At 37.5% G+C, this 16,380-nt stretch overlaps 1 protein-coding gene across 1 annotated transcript; it reads right to left on the bottom strand.

Annotated features, from left to right (window-relative positions):
- Window positions 1-15,429: 15,429 nt before the first annotated feature.
- Window positions 15,430-16,064, bottom strand: Igkvl15 (immunoglobulin kappa variable like 15). Its single transcript, XM_087595373.1, has 2 exons — window positions 15,993-16,064; window positions 15,430-15,755 (listed from the first exon to the last, which is right to left on the bottom strand). Exons 1-2 carry the CDS (start codon window positions 16,039-16,041, stop codon window positions 15,430-15,432), a joined length of 375 nt encoding a protein of 124 aa, XP_087451499.1. The 5' UTR covers window positions 16,042-16,064.
- Between the last annotated feature and the right edge of the window lie 316 nt (window positions 16,065-16,380).

Below are 16,380 nucleotides of genomic sequence, written 5' to 3'. Positions count from 1 at the left end.
GTTCTTTCCCACTCTCTCTTCTATTATTTTCAGTATATTTGGTTTTATATGGAGGTCTTTGATCCACTTTTACTTGAGCTTTGTACAAGGAGATAAGAATGGGTCAATTTGTAATCTTCTACATGCTGACCTCCAGTTCAACTAGCACCATTTGCTGAAAATGCTGTCTCTTTTCCATCGTATAATTTTAGCTCCTTTGTCAATGATCAAGTAACCATAAGTGTGTGAGTTCTTTTCTGAGTCTTCAATTCTATTCAATCGTTCTACCTCCCTGTCTCTGTACCAATACCATGCAGGTTTTATCATGATTGCTCTGTAATACAGCTTGACATCAAGGATGGTGATTCCCCCAGAAGTTCTTTTATTGTTGTGGTTAGTTTTTACTATCCTGGGCTTTTTGTTGTTTCAAACGAATTTTCAAATGGCTCTTTCTAACTCTATGAAGAGTTGAATTGGAATTTTGATGGGGACTGCATTGAATCTATAGATTGTTTTCAGCAAGATGACCATTATTATTATATGAATCTCGCCAATCCATGAGTATCAGAGATCTTTCCATCTTCTGAGATCTTTGATTTCTTTCTTAAGACACTTGAAGTTCTTGTCATACAGATCTTTTACTTGCTTGGTTAGAGTCCCACTGAGGTATTTTGTATTATTTGTGAAGAGTGTTGTTTCCCTAATTTTTTTCTCAGCCTGTATATCCTTTGAGTAGAAGAAGGTTACTTTTTTGTTTGAGTTAATTTTATATACAGCTACTTTACTGAAGTTGCTTATCAGTCTCGGAGTTCTGTGGTAGAATTTTTGGGGTCGCTAAAGAATACTATCATATCATCTACAAATAGTGATATTTTGACTTCTTCTTTTCCAATCTGTATCTGTTTGACATTGTTTTTGGTTGTTGTCTAACTTCTCTGGCAAATACTATATTGAATAGGTAAGGAGAGAGTGGGCAGCCTTGCCTAATCCCTGATTTTAGTAGGATTGCTTCAAGTTTCTCTCCATTTAGTGTGATGTTTCTTACTAATTTGCTGTGCATTGTTTTAATATGTTTAGGCATGGGCCTTGAATTCCTGATCTTTCCAAGACTTTTATCATGAAGGTGTGTTGAATTTTGTCAAATGCATTCTCAGCATCTAATGAAATTATCATGTGGGTTTTTTTTTCCTTGAGTTTGTTTATATTCTGCATTATCTTGATCTATGGATTTCTGTGTATTGAACCAGCCTTGCATTTCTGGGGTGAAACCTACCTGATGACGGTGAATTATCATTTTTATGTGTTTTTGGATTCAGTTTGGGAGAATTTTATTGAGTACTTTTGCATTGATATTCATGAGGGAAATTGGTCTGTAGTTGTCTTTCTCTGTAGGTTCTTTGTGTGGGTTAGGTGTAAGCATAATTGTGGCTTCAAAGAATGAATTAGGTAGTGTTCCTTCTGTTTTCTATTTTGTGGAACAGTTTGAAGAGTATTGCTATTAGGTCTTCTTTGATGATCTAATAGAATTCTGCACTAAACCCATCTGGTTCTTGCCTTTTTTTGGTTGGGAGACTTTTAATGATTGCTTTAATTTCTTTAGGGGTTATGGAACTGTTTAAATAGTTTATCTGATGCTGATTTAAATTTGGTATCTACTATCTGTCTAGAAAATTATCTGTTTCATCTAAATTTTCCAGTTTTGTTGAATATAGGCTTTGGTAATACAATCTGATAATTCATGAACTTTGTCAGTTTTTGTTTTTATGTCCCCCTTTTTTATTCTGGTTTTATTAATTTGGATTCTCTTTCTTGCTTTGATTAATCTGGCTAATGGTTTATCGTCTTGCTCCTGGTTTTGTTGATTCTTGTAATTCTTTTTGTTTCTACTTGGTTGATTTCATCCCTGAGTTTTATTATTTCCTGCCTTCTACATCTCCTGTGTGTATTTGCTTCCTTTTGTTCTAGAGCTTTCAGGTGTGCTATCAAGCTGTTAGTGTATACTCTCTCCAATTTCTTTTTGGCATCACTCAGAAATATGAGTTTTCCTCTTAGCACTGCTTTCATTGTTTCCCATAAGTTTGGGTATGTTGTGACTTTATTTTCATTAAATTCTAAAAAGTCTTTAATTTCATTTTTTTTAATTTCTTTCTTGATCAAGTTGTCATTGAGTACAGCATTTTTCACCATGTATATGTGGGCTTTCATTTTTTCTGATGTTTTTGTTTTTATTAAAGACCAGTCTTAGTCCATGGTGATGTAATAGACTGCATGGGATTATTTCAATATCTTTGTATCTATTGATGCCTGGTTTTTATAATTATATAGTCAGTTTTTGAGAAGGTACCATGAGGTGCTGAGAAGAATGTATAATATTTTTGTTTTATGATTAAATGTATTATAGTTATCTCTTAAATCCATTTGGTTCATAATTTCTGTTGTTTCACTGTGTCTCTGTTTAGTTTCTGTTTCCATGATCTGTCCATTGATGGGAGTGTTGTGTTGAACTCACCTACTATTATTGTGTGTGATGTAACATATCTTTTGAGCTTTAGTAAAGTTTCTTTTTATGAATGTGGATGCCCTTGCATTTGGAGCTTAGATGTTCAGAATTGAGAGTTCATCTTGGTAGATTTTTCCTTTGATCAATATGTAGTGTTGTTACTTAACTTTTTTGATAACTTTTGGTTGAAAGTCGATTTTATTTGCTATTGGACTGGCTACTCCAGCTTGGATCTTGGGACCATTTGCTTGGAAACTTTTTTTTCCCAGCCTTTTCCTCTAAGGTAGTATCTGCATTTGTCACTGAGGTATGTTTCCTGCATGCAGCAAAATGCTGTGTCCTTTTTATGTATCCAGTTTGTTAGTCTATGTGTTTTGGGGTAGGATGAGTACATTGATATTAAGAGATATTGAGGAATAGTGACTGTTTCCTGTTATTTTTGTTGATAGATGTGGAATTATGTTTGTATGACTATCTTCTTTTGGGTTTGTTGCATGAAGATTACTTGTTTTTTTCTAGGGTGTAGTTTCCCTCCTTGTATTGGAGTTTTCCATCTATTATTCCTTGTTGGGCTGGATTTGTTAAAAGATATTTTGTAAATTTGGCTTTGTTGTAGAATATCTTGGTGTTTCCATCTAAGTTAATTGAGATTTTTGCTGGATTGTCAGCTATGCCTGCATAGTTAACCTGTTACCTGGAGTCGGTGAGGGCCTGTGGATTAAAAAGAAAACAGGTACATGGGTCACCCATTTCCAGCGAGCGCCACCAAGGCTTTACTGAGATCTCCTTATATACCGGAGGCAAAAGCTGTGGAAAACAACAAGGCAGGTGAAAATCCCCAACCAGGAAAACAGGAAAAAATCTGTGTGGTGGAAAGTTCTGGGCCTAATCAGGGGCATAAACAACTTCTTAATAACAACAAGCTGGAAGGCTAGGTGGGGAGCAAGGGTGCCATGGAAAATCCTGGCCCCTAATCAGGGGCTAAGTGCAGCTGCCAAGGGTGTAAACAACTTCTTGCTATAGCAGGCTAAAAGGCTCAGCAAGGTGGAAGGGAAACACCAAGATACGGCCCAACACTGTATATAGTAGCCTCTGCTGGCATTTTTTTTTCTCTTTGGGACTGTTTGACATCAGTCCAGGATCTTCTAGCTTTCATAATCTCTGTTGAGAAATCTGGTATAATTCTAATTGGTCTGCCTTTACATGTTACTTGACCTTTTTCCCGTACTGCCTTTAATCTTTCTTTGTCTTGTGCATTTAGTGTTATGTCTGTTATGTGATGGTAAGGATTTCTTTACTAGTTCAGTCTGTGTGGAGTTCTGTAGGCATCTTGTATATTCATGTGCATCACTTTCTTTAGGTTGGGAAAGTTTTCTTCCATAATTTTGTTGAAGATATTTACTGGCCCTTTAAAGTTGGAAATCTTCTCTGCTGTCTTCTATACCTTTTATTCTTAGGTTTGGAGTTTTCATTGTGTCCTGGCTTTCCTGACTGTTGTAGGTTAGGAGCTTTTGGCTTTTTGTATTTTCTTTGACTATTATGTCAATGTTTTCTATGGTATCTTCTGCCCCTGAAATTCTCTCTTCCATCTCTTGTATTTGGTTGGTGATGCTATGACTCCTGATCTGTTTTCTAGGTTTTCTATCTCCAGGGTTGTCTCCCTTTATGCTTTCTTTATTGTTTCTATTTCCATTTTTAGATCCTGGATAGATTTGTTCAATTCTTTCACGTGTTTTGGTGTGTCTTCCAGTAATACTTTAAGGAATTTTTGTGTTTCCTCTTTAGGGGCTTATATTTGCTTACCTGTGTAGTCCTGTATTTTTTAAAGGAGTTATTTATATCCTTCTTAAATTTTCTATCATCATCATGAGTTGTTATTTCAAATCCAAACCATGCTTTTCCAGTGTATTGTGATATCCAGTATTTGCTTTGGTGGGAGAACTGGATTCTGATGATGCCAAATTGTCTTGGTTACTTTTGCTTAGGTTCATGTGCTTGCCAATTGCCATCTGTTTATCTCTGATGGTAGTTGTTCTTACTGTCTCTCACTGGAGCTTGTCTCTCTTGTGAGTCTCTGAGTCTGTGAGCCTATGGTCTTTGGAGTTTGAGTGCTCCTGACAGACCAGTTCTCCATTGGTAGGTTTTGTGTCAAAGTTCCATGGAACAGTCCTGGCTCTGGGCACAGATGGAGACAGGAAGGTCAAGGCATCTTATATAAATGGAGAATATGCTATATGTTCTTTCGTTACTGGATTATTGCATTAATCAAAAATGTAAAAAGAAAAGCTTATGCCAATAATATGGCTACAGCTGAAATGAACACAAAAGTCCAAGGAACATAGACAAATTAACCCCAAGTATACAAAAAGTTACTCAGTATAATCTTTAGAATAATAAAACTTTTACTTTGATAAAATAGTATGTGTGAGAAATGCAATTGTGTGCGTGTGTGTGCGCGCGTGTGTGTGTGAGTGTGTGTGTGTGTGTTTGAAATAATAGTACAAGTGCTCATGGGGAAAGATTGGGAAATTTGTTGACTTTGAGTAGGAAATATAAAATGCTAGCTCTCTGTGGAAAACATAATGTGATCTCTCAAGAAGGATCTAGATTCTTACCTCATGGCATTTTCAGTAGAAATCATTCAAACAAGGGTCTCAAAAAATGGATCTTATCAGAGGACAGCCATGAAAGGATCTAGCCTGTAAGCACAACATGTAGCATCAGTAAAAGTTTCAGTTTTGGTGCCTGCCTGTGAGATGGATCCCAAATTGTGCGAAAGAGCCTTTTATTCAGTGTCTGCTTGATTTTTTTTTGTCCCTGCATTTCTTCTAAACATGAGTAATTCTCAGTCAAAACTTTTGAAGGTAAGTTGCTGATTCCAACCTTCCATCAGGGGGCTCTATCTACTGAATCCTTCAGGTTCCATCTACACACTGTGGGGCATTTTATCTAAGATCTCCCTCATTGAGTCCTGGCTGTCATCTTAGAGGCTCTACCAGCAGATAACTGTGATGGATCCAGACACAGTCAATAATTGGACTGAGGTGGGTACCACTATGGAAGAGTTAGGAGAAGAACTAAAGGTGCTGAAGGGATTGGCATCTGCATAGGAATACCAACAGTGTCAACAACCTGGACACCTGGGAGCCTGAGAGACTAAACCACCCATCAAATACCATACACAGGTTGGTGCAAGTGAATACCCCAGCACATATGTAGCAGAAGACTGCCATGTCTGGCATCAGTGGGAGGTGTGCCTAATCCTGTAGAGACTTGATGCTCCGAGAAAGGGAGCCCATGAGTGGGAGGGGGAGCACTTCTCAGAGGCAAATGGGAGGGCAAATGGGGTGAAGATGTTTAGGAGGGAGGACCCAGACAGATTCAAACTTTGGAATATAAATAAATAAAATAATTAATTTTAAAAAAGAAAGGAAAAGGAAAGAAAAAAGTAAGATACCTGTATTTTGAAACATCTTAGCATTAGAATATTTTTTCCTTAAGCATTCTTCAGGATACAGCAGACCTCTTTTTTTCTACTTTGTCTGTCATGGTAAATCATCTTCTGCTATAGTTGATAGGAAGCAGAAATTTAGATGTATAGGAAGGAAACTATAAGACACACTCAGATCTAACATCTCTCCCAAGTTTAGGCCTTTGGTGTAGTACATATTTTATTTTTTAAAACAGAGAATTGATACTCAAATAAACTCTATATGTGAGGTCCGATAAGTTAGGTATGGATAGCCATTCCTTAAGCTACTAAACAAAGACAATAAATAAATAAGTCCATCTTCTGCCATGTATCGTGGGATCACACACTTTCTTTCCCATTGGGGCTCTTTTTATACCTTGTTTTAAATCCTCTATAATGTAAAGTAGAATTTTCATATTTTACATGAAAAACTTACAAATCAGTTCAGGAACCAAGGCAGGATTTCCCACAGCTGTCTCTGTCAGATTGGAAGTTTTGTTTTGTTTTGTTTCTCTCTAAAGCCTCTAAGGCTCAACAGACTTATTACAGCTGTCAAAATGATATTAGACAAATCATGCCTAATGTAAATAAGTGGTCTCTCACCTTTGAAATTCTAACACTACTGAAAAATAATGCACAAAATTCACAGAAGGCAATGTTGCCTTGAAACAAAGATGATACAAACAAAAGTATACAGACATATTTGATATGTGTGAAACACTTTCCTCATGATCATGTAGCTTAGGTTAGAATTAAAACTAAAAATACCAAACATGCAATGCCCTTAGGAATACCAGGTGTTTGTGTTTCTTAAGCCACCACCTACTCTGTGTCCTGAGGCCTCTACAGAAGAGTTCCAAGATGTACTAGGGGATTCTATATTTTCAAAGCATGTTAAATATTAGATATTCAGAATTAAATAGAATAAAAAGTTTATGAAATCACATTAGTATTATCAGAGCATTTCATGTTATAGTCTACAAAAATATGATAATGGACTGTGAGAAATGAAATCCTATTGCAGCAAAACTTTATTAACTATATCAAATAGAATGATATAATAATAATATGATATATGGCCAGGTTCAGTGCTGTAAAAAAGAGTTACCCTACGAGTGGAAATTTAAATAACATTAAAATGGTTTAATGTCTTGTTATATATATATATTATATATATATACATATATATATATATATATATACTGATACAAGAAACTTGAAATAACTCCTTGAATCCTCTCAGACCACCACTGATGAAAACTAGATATTATCAATGTCAGAAACAATGGTAAGCTTACAAATTCATGGAAATTGCCAACTCCCTACTGAATAAAGTAAAGAAATTAAAGTCTTCCTAGAACTCAAGGAAAATAAGTACACAGCATACTCCAACTGTTGGCGCACAATAGAAGTGATACTCAGAGGAAAGTTCATAGTACTTAGGGCCTATATGAACATCTTGGATCAATCTCCTACTAGCAACCTGAAAGTTTTCAAATGAAAAATAATCACACACAAGATCAGTAAATGGGGAAATACTAAAACTGATGCCTGAAATCATCAGTGAAATAGAACGAAGTGAATGAGTAAAAAATAAAAAAAAAACAGAAAAAATAAAGGAGACAAAAGAAATAAATAGAACAGCAGAAACAGATTTTGTTGGTGGTGGCATTTGTTTTGTTTTGTTTTTTGAGAAAATCAACAAGATAAAAACTTATTCAAAATACCTAAGAGAAGGTATCCAAATTAACAAAATTGGAAACAAAAGTGGGGCGTAAGAATGGATACTGAGGAAATCCAGAGAACTCTAAGGACAAAATCCTGTACTTCAAGAAAATTGGTAAAAGAGATTATACATTCTTAAGAAAAGGAAAAAATGTAAAAATAAATAGTTTCAAAATTTCCACCAGAGATCTCCTACAGCTGATAAACACTCAGCAAATTGGCTGCATAACAAGATTAACTCAAGACAACATAAAACAAAAACAAAAATAAAAACAACAACAAAAACAAAAAAACAGTAGTCTTCCTGTATACAAATGACAAATGGACTGAAAAAGAAATTAGTGAAACATCACCTTTACTGTAGCCTCAACTAACATAAAATATCTTATATTAACTTTAAAAATGTGAACTTGACTGGTAATCATTGCAAATATTTTTAAAAAGACTTTAAATGAAGATATTAGAAGATAGAAAGATCTCTTATGCTCACTGATTGGTAGGATTAACATAATGAATATGGTTATTCTACCAAAAGTAATCAACAAATTCAATGGAGTCCACACCAAAATAACAGTTGTTTTTAAGTTGATGGGAAATTTCTCAACTTCATATAGAAAAACAAAACAAAGATGCAAAAATAGCTAAAATAAGTCTGAGCAATAAAAGAACTATAGGATGTATTATCATAGTTAATTTCAAGTTGTACTACACAGCTATAGTAATAATAATAATAATAATAATAATAATAATAATAGTAACAATAATAATAAATCACTTGATACTGGCATAAAATCAGACACATTGAGGAATGCAATCTAATCAAAGATTGAAACCAAAATCATAAATCCATACTCCTATAGCTACTTGAATTTAAATAAATAAATAAATAAATAAATAATAGTGAGGAATTCCTACTGGAATAGAGACAGCATATTCAGAAAACTGTTGTTGTATAAACTGGATATCTGCATGTAGAAGAATGCAAATAAGTACATATTTTATCTCTCTGCAGAAACACTCAAGTACAAGTGGATCAAAAACCTCAAATAAAACCAGATACATTGAAACGGACAGTGGGAATTTGGGAGAAAGCCTCAATCATATTGACATAGAACACAGTTTCCTAAACAGCATTGCACAGGCACCAATACCACAATTATTAAATGGGACCTCATGAGATTGTAAAGCTTCTGTAAAGAAAGGATATCATCAACTGTACAAGTGAGAGGCTACAGAATAAACAGATTTTTTTAAAAAACTCCACACCAAACAGACAATAATATTCACGATATATAAAGAACTCAAAAATTTGATATCAAAAATCAAATAATTCGAGACCGGATAAACAGTTCTCTGCCCCCAAATCCCGTGGGAGGGAGAGCTAAACCCTCACAGAGGCAGACACGCCTGGGAAACCAGAAGAGACTGCACTCTGCATAGACATCTCGGACGCCAGAGGAAAACGCCAAAGGCCATCTGGAACCCTGGTGCACTGAAGCTCCCGGAAGGGGCGGCGCAGGTATTCCTGGTTGCTGCCACCACAGAGAGCCCGTGGGCAGCACCCCGAGAGCGAACTTGAGCCTCGGGACCACAGGTAAGACCAACCTTTCTGCTGCAAGAAAGCTGCCTGGTGAACTCAAGACACAGGCCCACAGGAACAGCTGAAGACCTGTAGAGAGGAAAACTACACGCCCAAAAGCAGAACACTCTGTCCCCATAACTGACTGAAAGAGAGGAAAACAGGTCTACAGCACTCCTGACACACAGGCTTATAGGACAGTCTAGCCACTGTCAGAAAAAGCAGAACAAAGTAACACTAGAGATAATCTGATGGTGAGAGGCAAGCGCAGGAACCCAAGCAACAGAAACCAAGACTACATGGCATCATCGGAGCCCAATTCTCCCACCAAAACAAACATGGAATATCCAAACACACCAGAAAAGCAAGATCTAGTTTCAAAATCATATTTGATCATGATGCTGGAGGACTTCAAGAAAGACATGAAGAACTCCCTTAGGGAAACACAGGAAAACATTAATAAACAAGTAGAAGCCTACAGAGAGGAATCGCAAAAATCCCTGAAAGAATCGCAAAAATCCCTGAAAGAATTCCAGGAAAACACAATCAAACAGTTGAAGGAACTAAAAATGGAAATAGAAGCAATCAAGAAAGAACACATGGAAACAACCCTGGATATAGAAAACCAAAAGAAGAGACAAGGAGCTGTAGATACAAGCTTCACCAACAGAATACAAGAGATGGAAGAGAGAATCTCAGGAGCAGAAGATTCCATAGAAATCATTGACTCAACTGTCAAAGATAATGTAAAGCGGAAAAAGCTACTGGTCCAAAACATACAGGAAATCCAGGACTCAATGAGAAGATCAAACCTAAGGATAATAGGTATAGAAGAGAGTGAAGACTCCCAGCTCAAAGGACCAGTAAATATCTTCAACAAAATCATAGAAGAAAACTTCCCTAACCTAAAAAAAGAGATACCCATAGGCATACAAGAAGCCTACAGAACTCCAAATAGATTGGACCAGAAAAGAAACACCTCCCGTCACATAATAGTCAAAACACCAAATGCACAAAATAAAGAAAGAATATGAAAAGCAGTAAGGGAAAAAGGTCAAGTAACATATAAAGGCAAACCTATCAGAATCACACCAGACTTCTCGCCAGAAACTATGAAGGCCAGAAGATCCTGGACTGATGTCATACAGACCCTAAGAGAACACAAATGCCAGCCCAGGTTACTATATCCTGCAAAATTCTCAATTAACATAGATGGAGAAACCAAGATATTCCATGACAAAACCAAATTTACATAATATCTTTCTACAAATCCAGCACTACAAAGGATAATAAATGGTAAAGCCCAACATAAGGAGGCAAGCTATACCCTAGAAGAAGCAAGAAACTAATCGTCTTGGCAACAAAAGAAAGAGAATGAAAGCACACAAACATAACCTCACATCCAAATATGAATATAATGGGAAGGAATAATCACTATTCCTTAATATCTCTCAACATCAATGGCCTCAACTCCCCAATAAAAAGACATAGATTAACAAACTGGATATGCAACGAGGACCCTCCATTCTGCTGCCTACAGGAAACACACCTCAGAGACAAAGACAGACATTACCTCAGAGTGAAAGGCTGGAAAACAATTTTCCAAGCAAATGGTCAGAAGAAGCAAGCTGGAGTAGCCATTCTAATATCAAATAAAATCAATTTTCAACTAAAAGTCATCAAAAAAGATAAGGAAGGACACTTCATATTCATCAAAGGAAAAATCCACCAAGATGAACTCTCAATCCTAAATATCTATGCCCCAAATACAAGGGCACCTACATATGTAAAAGAAACCTTACTAAAGCTCAAAACACACATTGCACCTCACACAATAATAGTGGGAGATTTCAACACCCCACTCTCATCAATGGACAGATCATGGAAACAGAAATTAAACAGAGATGTAGACAGACTAAGAGAAGTCATGAGCCAAATGGACTTAACGGATATTTATAGAACATTCTATCCTAAAGCAAAAGGATATATCTTCTTCTCAGCTCCTCATGGTACTTTCTCCAAAATTGACCATATAATTGGTCAAAAACAGGCCTCAACAGGTACAGAAAGATAGAAATAATCCCATGCTTGCTATCAGACCACCACAGCCTAAAACTGGTCTTCAATAACAATCAAGGAAGAATGCCCACATATACTTGGAAATTGAACAATGCTCTACTCAATGATAACCTGGTCAAGGAAGAAATAAAGAAAGAAATTAAAAACTTTTTAGAATGTAATGAAAATGAAGGTACAACATACCCAAACTTATGGGACACAATGAAAGCTGTGCTAAGAGGAAAACACATAGCGCTGAGTGCCTGCAGAACGAAACAGGAAAGAGCATATGTCAGCAGCTTGACAGCACACCTAAAAGCTCTAGAACAAAAAGAAGCAAATACACCCAGGAGGAGTAGAAGGCAGGAAATAATCAAACTCAGAGCAGAAATCAACCAAGTAGAAACAAAAAGGACCATAGAAAGAATCAACAGAACCAAAAGTTGGTTCTTTGAGAAAATCAACAAGATAGATAAACCCTTAGCCAGACTAACGAGAGGACACAGAGAGTGCGTACAAATTAACAAAATCAGAAATGAAAAGGGAGACATAACAACAGATTCAGAGGAAATTCAAAAAATCATCAGATCTTACTATAAAAACCTATATTCAACAAAACTTGAAAATCTTCAGGAAATGGACAATTTCCTAGACAGATACCAGGTACCAAAGTTAAATCAGGAACAGATAAACCAGTTAAACAACCCCATAACTCCAAAGGAAATGGAAGCAGTCATTAAAGTTCTCCCAACCAAAAAGAGCCCAGGTCCAGACAGGTTTAGTGCAGAATTCTATCAAACCTTCATAGAAGACCTCATACTAATATTATCCAAACTATTCCACAAAATTGAAACAGATGGAGCACTACCGAATACCTTCTACGAAGCCACAATTACTCTTATACCTAAACCACACAAAGACACAACAAAGAAAGAGAACTTCAGACCAATTTCCCTTATGAATATCGACGCAAAAATACTCAACAAAATTCTGGCAAACCGAATCCAAGAGCACATCAAAACAATCATCCACCATGACCAGGTAGGCTTCATCCCAGGCATGCAGGGATGGTTTAATATACGGAAAACCATCAACGTGATCCATTATATAAACAAAATGAAAGAACAAAACCACATGATCATTTCATTAGATGCTGAGAAAGCATTTGACAAAATTCACCACCCCTTCATGATAAAAGTCCTGGAAAGAATAGGAATTCAAGGCCCATACCTGAACATAGTAAAAGCCATATACAGCAAACCTGTTGCTAACATTAAACTAAATGGAGAGAAACTTGAAGCAATCCCACAAAAATCAGGGACTAGACAAGGCTGTCCACTCTCTCCCTACTCATTCAATATAGTTCTTGAAGTTCTAGCCAGAGCAATCAGACAACAAAAGGAGGTCAAGGGGATACAGATCGGAAAAGAAGAAGTCAAAATATCACTATTTGCAGATGATATGATAGTATATTTAAGTGATCCCAAAAGTTCCACCAGAGAACTACTAAAGCTGATAAACAACTTCAGCAAAGTGGCTGGGTATAAAATTAACTCAAATAAATCAGTAGCCTTCCTCTATACAAAAGAGAAACAAGCCGAGAAAGAAATTAGGGAAACGACACCCTTCATAATAGACCCAAATAATATAAAGTACCTCGGTGTGACTTTAACCAAGCAAGTAAAAGATCTGTACAATAAGAACTTCAAGACACTGAAGAAAGAAATTGAAGAAGACCTCAGTAGATGGAAAGATCTCCCATGCTCATGGATTGGCAGGATTAATATAGTAAAAATGGCCATTTTACCAAAAGCGATCTACAGATTCAATGCAATCCCCATCAAAATACCAATCCAATTCTTCAAAGAGTTAGACAGAACAATTTGCAAATTCATCTGGAATAACAAAAAACCCAGGATAGCTAAAGCTATCCTCAAGAATAAAAGGACTTCAGGGGGAATCACTATCCCTGAAATCATGCAGTATTACAGAGCAATAGTGATAAAAACTGCATGTTATTGGTACAGAGACAGACAGATAGACCAATGGAATAGAATTGAAGACCCAGAAATGAACCCACATACCTATGGTCACTTGATTTTTGACAAAGGAGCCAAAACCATCCAATGGAAAAAAGATAGCATTTTCAGCAAATGGTGCTGGTTCAACTGGAGGTCAACATGTAGAAGAATGCAGATCGATCCATGCTTATCACCCTGTACAAAGCTTAAGTCCAAGTGGATCAAGGACCTCCACATCAAACCAGACACACTCAAACTATTAGAAGAAAAACTAGGGAAGCATCTGGAACACATGGGCACTGGAAAAAATTTCCTGAAGAAAACACCAATGGCTTACGCTCTAAGATCACGAATCGACAAATGGGTTCTCATAAAACTGCAAAGCTTCTGTAAGTCAAAGGACACTGTGGTTAGGACAAAACGGCAACCAACAGATTGGGAAAAGATCTTTACCAATCCTAGAACAGATAGAGGCCTTATATCCAAAATATACAAAGAACTCAAGAAGTTAGACCGCAGGGAAACAAATAACCCTATTAAAAAATGGGGCTCAGAGCTAAACAAAGAATTCACAGCTGAGGAATGCCGAATGGCTGAGAAACACCTAAAGAAATGTTCAACATCTTTAGTCATAAGGGAAATGCAAATCAAAACAACCCTGAGATTTCACCTCACACCAGTGAGAATGGCTAAGATCAAAAACTCAGGTGACAGCAGATGCTGGCGAGGATGTGGAGAAAGAGGAACACTCCTCCATTGTTGGTGGGGTTGCAAACTGGTACAACCATTCTGGAAATCAGTCTGGAGGATCCTCAGAAAATTGGACATTGAAGTGCCTGAGGATCCAGCTATACCTCTCTTGGGCATATACCCAAAAGATGCCCCAACATATAAAAGAGACACATGCTCCACTAAGTTCATCGCAGCCTTATTTATAATAGCCAGAAGCTGGAAAGAACCCAGATGCCCTTCAACAGAGGAATGGATACAGAAAATGTGGTACATCTACACAATGGAATATTACTCAGCTATCAAAAACAACGGCTTTATGAAATTCGTAGGCAAATGGTTGGAACGGAAAACATCATCCTGAGTGAGCTAACCCAATGACAGAAAGACATACATGGTATGCACTCATTGATAAGTGGCTATTAGCCCAAATGCTTGAATTACCCTAGATCCCTAGAACAAATGAAACTCAAGACGGATGATCAAAATGTGAATGCTTCACTCCTTCTTTAAAAGGGGAACAAGAATACCCTTGGCAGGAAAGAGAGAGGCAAAGATTAAAACAGAGACTGAAGGAACACCCATTCAGAGCCTGCCCCACATGTGGCCCATACATATACAGCCACCCAATTAGACAAGATGGATGAAGCAAAGAAGTGCAGACCGACAGGAGCCGGATGTAGATCGCTCCTGAGAGACACAGCCAGAATACAGCAAATACAGAGGCGAATACGAGCAGCATACCACTGAACTGAGAATAGAACCCCCGTTGAAGGAATCAGAGAAAGAACTGGAAGAGTTTGAAGGGGCTCGAGACCCCATATGTACAACAATGCCAAGCAACCAGAGCTTCCAGGGACTAAGCCACTAACTAAAGACTATACATGGACTGACCCTGGACTCTGACCTCATAGGTAGCAATGAATATCCTAGTAAGAGCACCAGTGGAAGGGGAAGCCCTGGGTCCTGCTAAGACTGAACCCCCAGTGAACTAGACTGGTGGGGGGAGGGCGGCAATGGGGGGAGGGTTGGGAGGGGAACACCCATAAGGAAGGCTAGGGGGGAGGGGGATGTTTGCCCGGATACCGGGAAAGGGAATAACACTCGAAATGTATATAAGAAATACTCAAGTTAATAAAAAAAAAGATAAAAAAAAGAAGCAATCATAAAGGTCTAAATTTTGTTCAGATATGATTAAATTCTAAAGAATATAGGACAGAGCACACATGAGTATCTGTTTATAAAAGCTTGTTTCATTATTTGAGATTTTTCAAAACAAGCTTATAATTCTGTGTTGAGATGTCAGAGAGTTACAGAGAACTAAGAAACAGAGCCTTAGTGAACTGCAACCCCAGGAGGTTTTTGTTCAGCCCTGGAGCACTGTGGGAGGATAATCCTTACTCTGCTGACTGTAATAGGTTGCAATATCATCAGCCTCCACAGGATCGATGGTGAGGGTGAAGTCTGTCCCAGACCCACTGCCACTGAACCTGGCAGGGACTCCAGACTCTAGGTTGGATGCACCATAGATGAGGAGTTTGTGTTGCTGTCCTGGTTTCTGTTGGTACCAGTGCATATAACTAATGCCATAATTATCGACATTCTGGCTGGTTTTGCAAGAGATGGTGGCTCTCTGCTCTAGAGACACAGCCAAAGCAGGAGACTGGGTCAGCACAATGTCACCAGTGGAACCTGGAAGGATAAACACAGATAGGTGTTATATATGATTGAAAACCTTCCCAGTGGAGGACCTTTTAATTGAAATTTTTAAGAATATCTGTAGACATCTCTCTGAGAAGCCAGAAAATCAAGAAAAATGTGAAACGTAAAAGCAACTACAAATGCCCTAATTATATAATCAAAAGCCCAGAGGCATGGAAAGGCATGATGGCCACAGAGGTTGCTTCCAAGACTTCTCTACATCCTCACCTGGAACCCAGAGCAGCAGCACCCAGAGCAGGAGTGTGTCTGTCTCCATCTCTGAAAGCTGGAAGAGAGGCTGGTTCTTAGGCTCCTGGCAGCTGCCCTTAAAGGAGCCTGGGCTGTTGTATAAAGACTTCATATGCAAATCAGCTCAGCAGAGTGTGTACAGTTGCTCCAGGGGCACCTGGTCCTGTTTAACCCACAGGGAGTTGGTGTCAGCAGAAAATTTACTAGTACATCATGTGTATCTTAAAGGAGACTGAAGGTCTATTTTATTAAATGCATTCTCTGTGGTCTTTCTGAGGTGTTATGGGGAGGATTGCAAAAATAAATGTACTATGTAAAGAAAAAAATCAAATAATTCAATCATAAAATGGGAAACAGATATAAATAG

Source organism: Rattus norvegicus, chromosome 19 (assembly GCF_021556685.1).
Source record: "Rattus norvegicus strain SHRSP/BbbUtx chromosome 19, alternate assembly SHRSP_T2T, whole genome shotgun sequence".
In the NCBI taxonomy this organism is placed as follows: domain Eukaryota; kingdom Metazoa; phylum Chordata; class Mammalia; order Rodentia; family Muridae; genus Rattus; species Rattus norvegicus.
This window is presented reverse-complemented; position numbering and strand designations above follow the sequence as displayed.

Bases quoted from the DNA above. Each gene is read 5' to 3' on its own strand.
- Igkvl15 (XM_087595373.1), bottom strand. From the start codon at position 16,041: ATGGAGACAGACACACTCCTGCTCTGGGTGCTGCTGCTCTGGGTTCCA. The intron at 15,756-15,992 runs GTGAGGATGTAG...TTATCCTTCCAG, and splicing joins GCTGCTGCTCTGGGTTCCAG to GTTCCACTGGTGACATTGTG.